The 13,738-nt window shown below is 46.3% G+C and overlaps 1 protein-coding gene across 6 annotated transcripts in view; it reads right to left on the bottom strand.

The window, feature by feature from the left end:
• Positions 1-13,738, bottom strand: part of SLC8A3 (solute carrier family 8 member A3) — a 145,404-nt gene that overhangs the window by 14,159 nt on the left and 117,507 nt on the right. For 2 of the 6 annotated variants that reach the window (XM_075531163.1, XM_075531165.1), the window contains exons 2-3: positions 8,432-8,538; positions 813-830 (exon numbers count right to left, since the gene is read on the bottom strand). In XM_075531163.1, coding sequence (XP_075387278.1) covers positions 813-830; positions 8,432-8,538 — 125 coding nt within the window. Of the gene's footprint in view, positions 1-812; positions 831-5,877; positions 5,982-8,431; positions 8,539-13,738 lie in introns of all 6 variants that reach the window. The other 4 variants (XM_075531164.1, XM_075531166.1, XM_075531167.1 and 1 more) reach the window with 2 other exon arrangements.

Raw genomic sequence — 13,738 nt, 5'->3', positions numbered from 1 at the left:
GAATGAATTGGGTCTTGGATAGCCCATTCCATTACAGTTTTGCTGAATACGTTGGACATGATTTCTTAACTGCTCACAAAGTTGGCTGTTGTTTATGATTACATTACACACAGGGAACTGTACTCCCAAAGCAGGTATATGTCCTACACAGAACATAGATTCTCCATGAAGATATGTTCAAAATGAATTCCCTAAAATGTCTATTACCAGCAAGAACATTGTCCCACCCACCATAACATCCTATGACTTATTTTTCATAAAACATATGGTTTCTAGGACCAGTGATGAATGAAGCAATATTCTAGTGATTTTGTTCTTAGCTGTGATAAGATAGAAGTTCTCTAGAATCAGTAAAATTCCAGATTCTTTGAAGATTGCTTTTCAAGTTCTCGCAGGAGCTCTGTGATGCCTGGAGATCAAAGTACTTTCTTCCAGGTCCCAGTACAATTCTATTAGTCCATTCCGGCCCTGACTCTCATCCTTTCGTTCTCCACAACATGAGCGGGGGAATAAATCCAGATGCAGGAGAAGCTTGATCTACCATCTGTTTGATAGGCTTAATTTTTGTTAGTTGTCCCAGAAAGGAATTGCTATAACTTTACCATATCTGTTGAAAGAAATCATGTTCAAGGAATAGTCTACTTCCTCATGATTACTTAAAAATGGGAAACAAAACCCAGACTTTAAGTGACTTTGTCAGGTTCGCTCAAGCCACAGTTCCCATTAAACCAATCAAAAGACCTGGATCGGTTTTTAAGCCAGCACAAAGGTGCTGGCAGGAAGTGTTAAAGAGGGAGCTGGATGCCTCTTACCTGGAGATAACAGGAGCGCTGTTGCAAGTGGATACCAGACAAGGGGAAGGAAGAAAAGGAGAGAACATTAAGAGCCCATCTTAGAAGTGTCCCGAGGCCTCGTGCTCGCTGGCAGCTTAAGGAAGCGGTGAGCCTAGTTGTCGAGAGCAATGCAGCTGCATGCAAAAGGCAGCACCATTCAGAGCATGCACAGTCCGCAGCAAGAGGCGTGAGTTGCCAGCAAGGCTGCCGTGCCCCTAGGCCCTGCCCTGCAAGTACTCGGTTGTGGACATCTTCCCTGAGACCCGAGGGCTAGGGATGGAGGACTGAGGATTGGGAACAAAGTGGATAGAGCTTTGCGGTCTTCCAGCTTAACCTATCTATTCCGTAGTGCAGGAGAGAAAATCCAGTTGCCATGACAACTGCATAGGTCAGAACAAGAGAAGCTGGCTTTCGGGGGTGAATAAGAGACCATGGGGCTTGAGTGGCAGTCAGAGCACTTGCTAGTTAGCGTGCCAGAGAGGAAGAGTGCCAACTCCATGTCTTCTATTTCTAAACTCATAGCGGACCGTGCCAGCTGCCCAGTGTCCATAAGGTTTCCCCGGCCACCCCGACTTCCTAGCTACAAGGTTGTCCATTGTTCCAGTTCCTTTAAAAACTATATCACTCACTGAAAAGGTAAGTTGTATAAAAGGTTTTCCTGGAATATGCATCTTTTCGATAGATATATTCAGGTGGTCTGGGGCCATGACGGCGTATGGTTCTGGATCCCCAGTGTTCAACACAGTGCCTGCACTTAACAGATTTTCAATGGAGATGGTTTTCATCCCAACAGGTGCTGCATCTCTGGATGGTAGTCTTGTTATCGCAAAAGGGCAGGAACAGCCGTAATCTAGATATTCTGGACCAGAGAGGCTGCCACACTGAAAGGTGTGCAGGAAACATGGTAAAGGCCGGACCCCTCGACAGACTAGGAGGCAGAGTTAAAGACGTCCTCCGCACGAGTTGTCTCAGCTCCAATTTTTCACCTAACCCTTGAATTTGCATTTCCAATAACTTTAACGACCAAGATCTAAAGGCCACCTTTCTCGTGGTACGTCACATCAACACTTGGATGGCGTTTTGTGCAGCCCCTCCTTCTTTTGGCTTTTATCCACACAGTCTGGAAATCCGCTGCCCTCTTACTGGTGCGGCTGCTGGCTGATCGAGCCTGTTGTGGAGGGCAGGGTATGTGTGGATGGTGTCTTCTAAGATTCTCTAGGAATGCATCTCCTATCTGATATCCATAACCCGATATTCAGAGCCGCTAGATACATGTCGATCAGAACTTGGAGTTGAATGCTTTCTGGTCTCTTGCACCCAGATTCCCAAGGTGGGCAAAACATGCCTCCATAGATCGGTTGTTTCACTTGGTTGAGACAGTTACACAGTGAGCCAGAGAGAGAATTCATTCTGCTCCTTCCACGGGGCGCTTGGAAGAGCCCCGATGGCCTCCCAGGACTTGAGACCCCAGCACACCAGTAGGCCACACGGGGAGCGCTTCTCCAGTGTCCATACTGCCTGATTTACACTCAGAATACCCAGTCCACTCCTAGCGCAGAGAGAGGGCTTTCAGTCCGATGCAACTGCACCACGCTCACTGTTTCCAGGAATCCAGGACGGATGGGTTGGGGAGATCCAGCTAGGCCAACTTTGAGAGACACAATACCCCATGGACATTATTCCTGGCGCTAAACTTTCCCTGTGTTGACTGCCAGGGACAGGTGGGAGTCACTTCTCCCTGCTCAGATAGTCCAGCAGAGGCTCAGGGAGGAACTGGAAACACCTGAGCAGCTTATTAGAGCGACTCTGTGTGTGTGGAAACAGCCAACACAGAGGCTTCCTTCCTTTCCATTCCTACCTGAGGAATTGAGCACCTCTGTCCAGGCTCCACGAGCCTTAACCTGATGCACAGTGTTACTTTCCGAATCTGCATCGAGATTCCAGGGCAGCTATCTTTTCTATTCCATTCTTTTTTCCCTTCTCCCAGCTTGTCCGGAACTTACAACCCCCGACTTTGAAGTCGGTTTTGTTGGCCAAGTCTAGAACCTCCCATTTCAAATTCAGTTCCTTTATTTCTTTTAAAAGTGCAAATGTCGTTTTGATGGCACAGAGACTCCCGCTCTGAGAGTCTGAGACTTTCCCACGAATGACCATGAAAAGCAATTTCCATTGTTCCCTCTCTCATTCTGAGAACATCAGGGAATTCTGGAAATTGGGTAGGGTTTCCATGAGATTCTCAGTCTAGACAATCGGGTTCCATAAACTTTCACCTACAGTCTAATGCCAAAATATGAGAAGAACTTAAAGTAATTGAAAAACGACTCGATAGATGATGGAAAACCCCAAACTGTGATCGAGTCAATTCTGACTCCTTGTGACCCTGTCCGACAGGATGGAACTGCTCTGTGGTTTCTGACACTACTAGTGCTTTTTACAGGAAGAAAAAGCTTTGTCTTTTACCCATGGAGCGGGTGGTGGTTTCAAACCGCTGACTTTGCATACCCACTATGCCACCTGGGCTCAGGTGACAGAAAAGGAGGCCATAGAGCTGACTCGTTCCTAGTGGGTCCTTCGATCCTGGCATCTTGGTCACTGAGCAGCTAGATCTAAGGCCCTATCACACAGACCGCCTGCTAAAATCCTTGCCTGCTCCCTCGCTTCCCCATCTAGGCCTAGATGTTACCAAGGCGTAGAGGACACCTTGAACAAAGAATTCCGATGCAGAAATAAAGGGATCCTCGAGCGTGGAGGAGCCCTAGTATTTGCTTCTGGTGGGTACTTTGAAGGGCTCAAGGCTTTGCTTGGGTCATTCTCTGTCTTGTTGTTGGAAGAGGGGGTGTTGAGGCAATACAAGTACAGACGGCTTCTCGATCCTTTCCAGATCCAAGCAAAAACCAAGCCGTAGCCACCCAGTTGATTCCGACTCATGGCAGACACTTTATATGATTCTCTGTGCTGCTTGTATTTGTACCTAATATTTACTTCTACTGCCCAAGGCCACCAAGTTGATGGTGACTCGTAGTGACCCTCATATACAAGGTTTCTGAGACTGCAAAGCTTTATAGTAGAAGACGGCTTCATCGTTCTTGTGCAGTGTGGCTGGTGTGTTTGAACGAACGTCTATCCTACAGTGTCCCGGAGGAAATGGACAAAGCTGGCTTGCCAAAGCCTTGCGTCACTGTTGTATTCAACCAATCCCGAAGATGCTGAGTAAATGCACGGGGGAAGTAGGGATGAGACAGCACAGTTAATGAGGCAATTTTTGAGATGATTGTTGGTGGCAGGAGCAGGGGAACTGGTGGGAATCTAATCTGAGAAGCAGGGTTTTCTCTTTCTTCCCACGCTCTTTGGTAGTTGACTGATGGTACATCTTCTTAAGTGCTCATGGGAAAGATGAGCAACGGAAGATGGAGAGGGTTTCTGCTTTCAGATCATCAGATGTGTCCGAGCCAGCGCGGACCCGGGACTTAACAGCTTTGCAGAGAATCCCCAGATGCCAATGAGAACGGAATACTAACCTGGAGCAGAGATGGCTTTGGATGTGGCTGCTGCATCTGTTACATCTCCCCTTGAGGAAAAGGCTTGATGCTGCTGCCCCTTGTTACGTGACAGGAAGTATTTGCAGCATGACCATCCCTTGCTGACAAAAAGGTGGTGTCCACCGCTTCGGTTTCCCGAGACGCCCCAGCAGTGTATCCCCTTGAAGGGGGGTGGGAATGCCCTCCAGCTGATATTTCCCAAGAGTACTCCTTTCCAGTCCGACACCTATTCTTCACGCAATTCCCAAGTTGTGACGTTCAGACACTTGCTTGGGGGGAAGAAGTTTGTCCTTCCAGGTCCTGACTACAATGCAATCGGCTTCTTAGGAGGAACCCCTGGCAGGTCTTCCAAGACACCCATCGGGGGGAAGGAGATGGCGAGGCCACTTGTCAGGTGCGGGTTGCGGGCTATCTTGGGATCTGGGCAGTATGCTCTCGGGGGATGCCACACATAGGCAGGTTCCAGAGAGTGTCCAACACCTGTGTCTTTTAGGAAAGAGCCCCAACTAGACCACTGAGAGGGCCTGTCCCTGCTGGAGAACTCCCACATACAACGTTGACCCTATCCAATGCCAGCCATCTTCCAGAGCCCACGAATTTGGAAGCTCTCTGTAGCTGGAACGATTTCTTTCCGTCTGTACACTATCAATGTCCTCTCCACAGGTTGCATTTTCACAGCGTTGCGTGAACAACTTACCGGCCTTGGTGCTCAAACAAGGGGAGCATGGGATGGGCGAAACGCCAAGGGGGTGGTCGAATACCGCAGGATTCTAGATTGCACGCCTCTCTCAGAAGCCAGCTCTCTCAAGGGCCCCTGCCAATTGGGATACTTTCCCAGGACGTAGTCTACCCAACTGTGAAAGACCCAGGTGAGACACTTACCTCCACAGAGAGGTCTATGAGCTGCTCTGCAAGGAGCTAGCCTGGCAAGCACTCAGTGGAAGTTGGGAACACAGCAGGAAACGTTCAGGCATCACTGCAATAGGGGCTCACACCCCAGCCCAGACCTCCCCTCCCGCCAGAATTCAACCCAGGCTCCAGAGGGAAGGGCTGGGAGGGGAAGAAGGCAGGGGAGGGGCACAGGCATGCACCACACCACATTCCTTTCTTGGTCCTCTCCTCCCCACCCACCAAGGAGCCTTTCCTACATGGCTTACGGGAGGTGGGGCAAGGGGAAAGTGCAGGGGCAGTGACAATTGGAGCAAAATACAGGACTTAAGTCCTCAAGGTAATGGGGTATTGAGGCCGCAGCACCGCCCAGAAGGTGGGAGAGGAGGACTGGGATGAAGCTGAGGCTAAGAAGGCAGAGATGATACCGAAACAGGGTGAGAGCGAGAATACAGGAGGGAAAAGAATTAAAGTCTGCTAGTCAAAAGGAGAAAGGAGAAGGGAAGAAAAAGGGGACAGATAAAAATATATATAGTTCCTTTTTTCTTTTTCGATTGCTTTTCAGTTTGATTAAAAAAATTTTTTCTTTTCTTTTTTTTTTTTAAAGAATCTCACACCTGATATTCCACGTTCCATCCATTTCGGTTCACCAAGGACAATGAAGAAATTCTCTTGCCTTTCGTATTCCTCCTCATCTACTATATTAACCCTTAGGGCTTTCCTGTAGGGACAACAAGAGAGAGAGTGTGTCGACTGGGTGGGTCGGTCAGTCGGTGGGTCACCTGGAGCGCAGCCTTTCCAACCATTTCCCATCACTCTGGACACATGCACCCCAGTCCTGCCGCGGTGACTTCTGACAGGACTATGGTGGATTGTGTTGCTCTTACATTAAAAAAAAAGGTCTTAGCTTTCCTTGTCTCCTTGGTCTTGGCTGTTGTTATGACAGGGAAAGGGATCCAGGAGGCAAAGAAAGGTGGGGGCAAAGTCAGGGAGCCAGGAGGACAGGGAGGGAATGGGCAGGAAGGAAGAAGGGGATGGGTGATGGTGGGGAGGAGTTGTTTTAGATCCTGCTGATGGTTAGTAGACGTGGGCTGGGCAGCACATTCCATTGGGCGTCACATGGTAGCAGTGGCAAGTCTTTGGGCCGCAGGTAAATTACTGGTCCATTGGGAAGGACTCGGGACCCTTCCACAGCAGAATGTAGTCAACAGATCCCAAGCTCTGTTTCCCCTCCTGTGTCCATATCCCCTCCCCTATGAGTCTCATAAAGAAAATCACTGTAAGGCATTTTAAATGTATGAGGGAGAGAAACCAGAGAGAGAGACAGAGAGAAAAAAGAAGGCAGGATTCTAATATCTTTCTTAGCCTTTATCTAATTGGGCATCTGTTGTGGGAAGTGAAATAAATATATATTAACCACAATATGATATAAGTATCCTTTAATATTTGCAGCTGATGCGTGCCTGGGAAAAAAGTGAACCAAATGATGTAAATCAAATTGAAAATCTCCTCCTTGCTTTTATCAGGGGTCCTGAGCCTGGCTTCCTTAGATACTGGTGATTATTAAGAGTCTGAGGGACAAGGTGATAGAGGTTTCTGTTTCCATTTACTGCACACCTCCCCCAAGCAAAGTGTCTTTAAACCAAGTCCTGTCGCAGGAAGCCAAGTTTCACTGAAAATTGCTGCTCTCCAAAGACTGGCACCTGGCTGGCTCAGGTCATGGCCACGTGGAGAAGGGGCTACCTGGACTGATTCTCCTTGTGCTTCATGGAACACAACGGTGACCAGCGGGTCCCACTAGGGAAACGTGATCACATTTTAGAGATGCTTCCTTGGCCTGGGCCCTAAATGTTCTCTGAAGGGTAACGTGAAAGCCTAGCGTGTCTACTTTGATGCCTCGCATCTTCCCTCTTATATTCTAGAGAGGGGCTTGGCTTTGCTGTCTGTAACGTGATTGACTAAAGAGAGATGATTCCCTGGCCACCGGATCTGCTGTGCACAGGATGTGTGTATGGGAGTGTGTGCATGTCTTTTACAACAGCATGCTCTGTTACATTTTTGCCTCTCCCGCTTTGGGTTCCTGTCTGTTTGCTTGGCTCGGTGGACAAAAGTCAAAGCCTACTGGCTGTCAAGAAGCAGTCTCCAAAACTTTTCTCTCCAGACCCTGGATCCAGAGTCCTGGACTCTATCGGAGGTGTGTACCTGCCTTATTTTCCTGCTGTGAAGACAACTGAATGGGGATGGGTGCCTGAAGGAACATGATTGATGGGTCGGGCCCTCCGACCCCTCCCACACCCGGCCAGACTGAAAGGGAAGTTCTCCTGACTTGCTACTTACTTAAGGCCAAGGCTCTGAGACATCCCAGGGACTTTTTCAAAGACAGTTCCACGCAGGTCAGATTCCTCTTTCCCACTAGTCTTACTCTCAGTCTATGTTCTTCATGGGGGAAGCTGGGGGGCAACACAGATGGGTCTTTAATCTAGACCTGAAACTCAAACCTGTACTTTCAACTCCATCAATGTCCAGTGGAGAGTTGTGCCTTGCTAGCACAGGTGGGGCAGGTTAGATGACTGACTCCTAAGGCCTGTTTGGGGCAGTGGGATGAACTAAGAATAGAACCGAAACGCAAACATTGGTTATCAATTTATAGGAAATATAAACTTAGCCCTGAGAGTAACTGCTTATGGAAGTTTGTACCAAGAACCCACCGTGTCCGTTTCCCAGTACCGCCTCCTGCCTGTTTCGTGCTTTCTGGCCCCTTTCTTTGCTGAATGCAAAGCCATTCATGAGAAGCAGAGGGTCTCAAAAGCAATGTTATCAGGTCTTTGGCTGGTGTGTGTGTGTGTGTGTGTGTGTGTGTGTGTCTCTCTCTCTCCCCTCCCTCATCTCTACCCATTTCCCCTTCCCATAAATTGACCATTGGCTCATAGCATCTCTCTTATCAGTACCATGTGACAGGCTGGCAGCTGTTAGGATAGATTAGGGAGCAGAGTGAGGAAATAGAAATGGAAAGAGAGAGGAAAGAACAAAGGAGAATAAGGAATAAGAGGAGGAACAAAGGAAAGGAAACTAGAGACGTAGGTGAAACGAACAGTCAGAGACAGACAGTGGGAGAAAGAAAGGCTTGGAAGAGGAAAGGTTCACGTTAGTGTGGAGGACAGGGTACTACACCTTTCTGAAAACTCATATCCACCATGCGGGGGCCCATCATCTCAATGAAGTAATTCTTGTTTTTCTCATACGCCTCATCATCAATTACCTTGATGTGAACTGTTTTGCTGTGAATGGAAAAATAAGTATCATAAGCAGGGAGCAGAAGGAGGGCAAGCCAGCCAGGAGGAGACTTGGGAAGAGAAGGAACCGGTGAAAAGATACAGAAAGGTCAAAGTTTGCCCAGCACCAGATGGGCCTGGAGGGTCACGGCTGCCCTTGATGGTCCCTGCCCACCCCCACCCCCCACCCTCTCAGCCTGGGCTCCTCCAGGGCTATGTATAGCTTCAGGGTGTGGTCTTACTCCAACGCTTGGAAAGACCACAGGCTTAGCAGCTACAGACTCTGGCTTCTAATCCTGGATCTTCTGTGGGGCCTTGAACAAATAATTGGACTAATATGCCAGTGGGACCAATAATGTCTATACCATCGCAGAGTGGTTGAAAGAGTCATAAAATAACATCCACCTAAAGGGTCAGGTACTGTGGTTTCTCACGCTGCACATGCCCTTACCCTTCCTTGGAGGATTTCCACACTTTAGAAAGTCTGCTGATGTCATCTCAGAGCTGTATTTTATAGAAAGGGCAGAGCAGGAGGGCAGTTGGAGGGGCTACAGGTAGACCGGTGGAGTCTCCACTGGAAACACCAGAACGTCCCTCATCCATGGTAGTGACCAGCACAGGGTAGCCAGGAGGATCATCGGGCCGAGTCTCACATTCAGGTAGCTTACCAAAACCAACCTCCCGGGCATTGAGCCAACGCTGATTCCCAGAGACCCCCGTGGGTTTCTGAGACTGTTAACTGTTTAAGGCAGTCTTTCTCCTTTGGAGCTGCTGGTGGTTTCGAACTGCTGACCATGGGATCACAGCCCAACTCGTAGCCACTACACCACCAGGGCTCCTCCAGGTAGCTTTCAGTGGGCCTCAAAAACTACAGGGTTTAATATGTTTTACTTTATTTTTGGTTGAGGTTTTTCTCTGTTTTGGCTGGTCATTATTGTTGGTTTGTGTGTGTATCTGTTTATTTCTTGTTTTTCTTTGGTATGATTTTCTGAATATGAAATTCAGAATAGGTAAATAGAGACAGTAACTGATAAATAATTACCTAATGGCATGGCAGGGGAGGTTGAGGGCAGGGGAGTGAGGCGCTAACCACAATGAGTGTGAGAAAGAAGAAAAAGACCTGAAGTTGTTAGTGGTGATACTCTTAATATGATGGAACTACTAAATTATAGGGTATGTGTACTATACACACCAATAAAACATTTTTAAAAACTGCTGTGAGCAAATGCTCCAAAGAGAAAAACTCCACACCTAAAAACAAAAGAAGACACTTGTACAATCATACAATCATCCGGGAAGACATGGAAGGCCTTCCTAAATCTTGCTCTAGGATATCAGCAATTTCTACATTTCCAAACTATTTATTTTTTAGGAAAGCACCAGCCTTTTGTTTGTGGGCTTTTATTTTTTTTAGTTTCTTTATTTCCTACCATTTGTCTGTCAGTTCCTCATACTGTGGTGGCTTGTGTGTTGTTGTGATGCTCTGTCACTAGAATTTCAAACACCAGCAGGGCCACCCAAAGTGAACAGGGTTCAGCAGAGCTTCCAGACTAAACATGGACTACAAAGAAGAAATATTGTAGCCACTGAAAACCCAATGGATAGCATTGAAACATTGAGAGGTTCTGAAGACCTAATGAACAGGAGCAGAGAATTGTCAGAGAAGGTGCTAGAAGATGAACCCTTCGGTATGACTGAGGAAGATGTGCTTGCTCAGAGCAGAGTTGATCATAAAGATGTTGATGTGCTAAAGCCTGCAGGAGTAAGGCCTTCCAGACTTACATCTGTTGATGGGGCAGGACTCACAATGAGAAGAAACAGCTGCATACACCAATTAATAATTAGGACTTGGAATGTATAAAGTATGAAGATGGGAAAATTAGAAGCCATTCAAATTTAATGGAACGCACACAGATCATTATTCGAGACACAGTGAGCTGAAATAGACTGCTATTGACCACGCGGAATCAGAAAATCATGTGGTTTACTAGGGCAGGAAAAACTCAATCATGAGGAATCAGGTTACATTCATCATGAATAAGGCCATTTCAAGATCCGTCTTAAAGTACAATGCTGTCTGTGATAGGATAATGTTTATCCCCTGTTCAAGGAAATCCAATCAATACAATTACCATTCAAATTTGTGCACCAACCACTAAAGATGGTGATTCTGAAAAGAAAGAATTATACAATGTTTTAGTCTGAAATCGATCAACCATGCAATCAAAAGGCACTGATAATTATTGGCCATTGGAATGCAAAGGTTGGGAACATAGAGGAAGGGACAGCAGTTGGGAAATACAGTCTTGGTGACAGAAGTGAAGCTGGAGACCTCATGGCAGAGTTTTGAAAGACCAACGACTTCTTCATAGCAGATACCTTTTTTTAGCAACATAAAGTGACGGTACACGTGGACTTCGCCATATGCAACACACACAAACCAAACTGACTGCATCTGGGTGAAGAGATGATGGAGGAGCTTGCTAGTTCCACCTGAAACGAGGTCAGAGGCCAATGGTGGAACAGACCATCAGTTGCTCCTATGTAAGTTCATGTTGAAGCTAAAGAAAATTAAAACAAGTCCACAAGAGCCAAAATGTGACTTAGAGTCTATTCCACCTGCATCTTGAGAAGATGTCCAGAACAGATATAATGTATCGAACACTAGTAAGAGCAGTTGTGACAAGCTGTGGGAGGACACCAAGGACATCACACCCACAGCAAAGGTCATTAAACAACAGAAAAGAAAGAAAAAAGTCAAAGTGGATGTCAGAAGAGATTCTGAACCTTGCTCTTAATCTTAGAGTAGCTAAGGCAAATGGAAGGAATGATGAAGTCAAAGAGCTGAACAGAAAATGCCAAAGGGTAACTCTAGAAGACAAAGTCAAATATTACAATGAAATGTGCAAAGATCTAAGAGTTAGAAAACCAAAAAAGTGGAAGACATTCAACATATCTTAAACGGAAAGAACTACAGAAAAAAAATTCAAGCCTCGAGTTGCACTATCGAAAGATTCTGTGGACAAAATACTGGATGATGCAGGAATCATCCAAAGAAGATGGGAAGACACCCAGAGTCACGGTACCAAAGAGAACGAGCAGACATTGAACCACTTCAATCGGTGGCAAAGAATACGAACCAGTGGTACTGAAGGAGGTTACGCTGCACGAGGGCATTAGCTAAAAACATGGCTCCAGCAATGGATGGGATACCGTGTCAAGTGATTTTACAAGCTGATGAAGCACTGGAAGTGCTCGCTCATCTATGCCAAGAAATTTGGAAGACAGCTGCTTGGTCAACTGACTGGAAGAGATCCATATCTGTACTCGTTCCAGAGAAGGTCATGCAACAGGATGCTCCAATTATAGAACAATATCATTGATGGCACGTGCAAGCAGAATTTTGCCGAAGAGCATCCAACAACGGTTTCAGCAGTATATCGACAGGGAGCTGTGAGAGGTTCAGGGCGAATTCAGAAGAGGACATGGAACAAGGGTTGTCATTGGTGATGTGAGACGGATCTTGGCTGAAAGCAGAGAATATTAGAAAGATGTTTACTTGTGCTTCATTGACCAGGCCAAGGCATTCAACTGTGTGAATACAAATTGGTGGTAGTCTTCAAAAGGATGGGAATTCCAGAACATCTCATTGTGTTCCTAAGGGACCTGTACATAGATCAAGAGGCAGTGTGTGAACAGAACAGGGAAAGATTTCATGGTTTAACACCAAAAAAGGTGTCCGTCAAGGTTGTATCCTCTCACTATACTTATTAAATCTGTATGCTGAGCAAATCGTCAGAGAAGCTGGTGATATGATGGAGAATATGGTATCAGGATTGAAGAAAGGCTTATTAACAACCTGAGATAAAATCAGATAACACCATTTTTCCTGCTGAAAGTGAGGAGGACTTGAAGCACTTGCTGATGAAGATCAAACGTAGCGGCCTTCAAGATAGATTACAACTCGATGTCAAGAAGACCAAACCCCCCACCACTGGAGTATTAGTTAATATCATGATGAACAGAGAAAGAGTAAAGTTGTCTAGGACTTCATCCTGCTTGGATCCACACTCAACGTTCACTGAAGCAGCAGTCAAGACATCATCAAAGGATGCATTGCACCGGGTAATCTGCTGCGCAAGACCTTTTTACAGTGTTGAAAGCAAGGAGATTAGTTTGAGGTTTAATAACCCAAGCCATTGTATTTTCAATTGCCTCATATGCATGTGAGAATTGGACACTGAAGAAGGAAGACTGAAGAAGAATGGAAACATTTGACTTATGGTGTTGGTGAAGATTATTGAAGGCACCATGGACTAGCAAGAAGGACAGCCAGAATGTTCCTTAGAGACAAGGATGGTGAGACTTAAGTCTCATGTATTTTTGACATCACATACTTTGGAGAAGGCCTCAAGGTTGGGAAAGTAGAGGGGCATCGATAAAAGAAGGCAGTCCCTGATGAGATGCATTGACACAGTGGTTTCCCCAATGGGTTCAAACATAACAACCAGGGTGAGAATGGCCCAGGCCAGGATGGTGTTTTATTTTGTTGGACACGGGGTCTCTGAGAGTCAGAACGGACCCACCCAGTGGCACCTAATATCATCTCCGTTTTATTTGTTGCTATTTCCTGGAATATCTTCCTTCGCCAGTTCTTTCTGGAAAACAACTTCTATTCTTTTGAGATGGAATGTGAATACATTCTTTTCAAGAAAAACAAAACAACCTACTGAGGATGCACTCCTGTTTAGCTTCTGCAATTCCAGGGTTATACTGGCTGGATCACACTCTTTCCAGGAAGCTCTCAATTATGAGTCGCTTAACAGTCATGCAATTAGCTGGTGACACAATCCTGTTTTTATGCTACAACTGTTGTTTTGTTAATATGCTTAAATATGAAGCAATTTTAATAACCTCTTCCTTTCTTCTTTCAATATTATGGGGGAACTTTAAAAATAGAAGTGGACTGGGCCTCTCTCAGCTTTAGTCCATTACAAGAAGGATGTTTCAGGACTAGGTGATCAAGCCTCTCCCTGGAGCTTTGGACACTGATGGAGGGAGTGGGCGTGGGGCTGAGTCTCCCCTGGGCCCTGCAGGTACCCTGTTCAGTTACCGTGGGTACGTGCCTTTTCTGAGTCTAGTATCTTCATGCCTGCCTTCTGCGAGGAGACTGAGGCCTTCAGATCCTCCCTTTATTCTTTATCCT

The sequence above is a fragment of the Tenrec ecaudatus genome, chromosome 14 (genome assembly GCF_050624435.1).
Source record: "Tenrec ecaudatus isolate mTenEca1 chromosome 14, mTenEca1.hap1, whole genome shotgun sequence".
Taxonomy (NCBI): Eukaryota; Metazoa; Chordata; class Mammalia; order Afrosoricida; family Tenrecidae; genus Tenrec; species Tenrec ecaudatus.
This window is presented reverse-complemented; position numbering and strand designations above follow the sequence as displayed.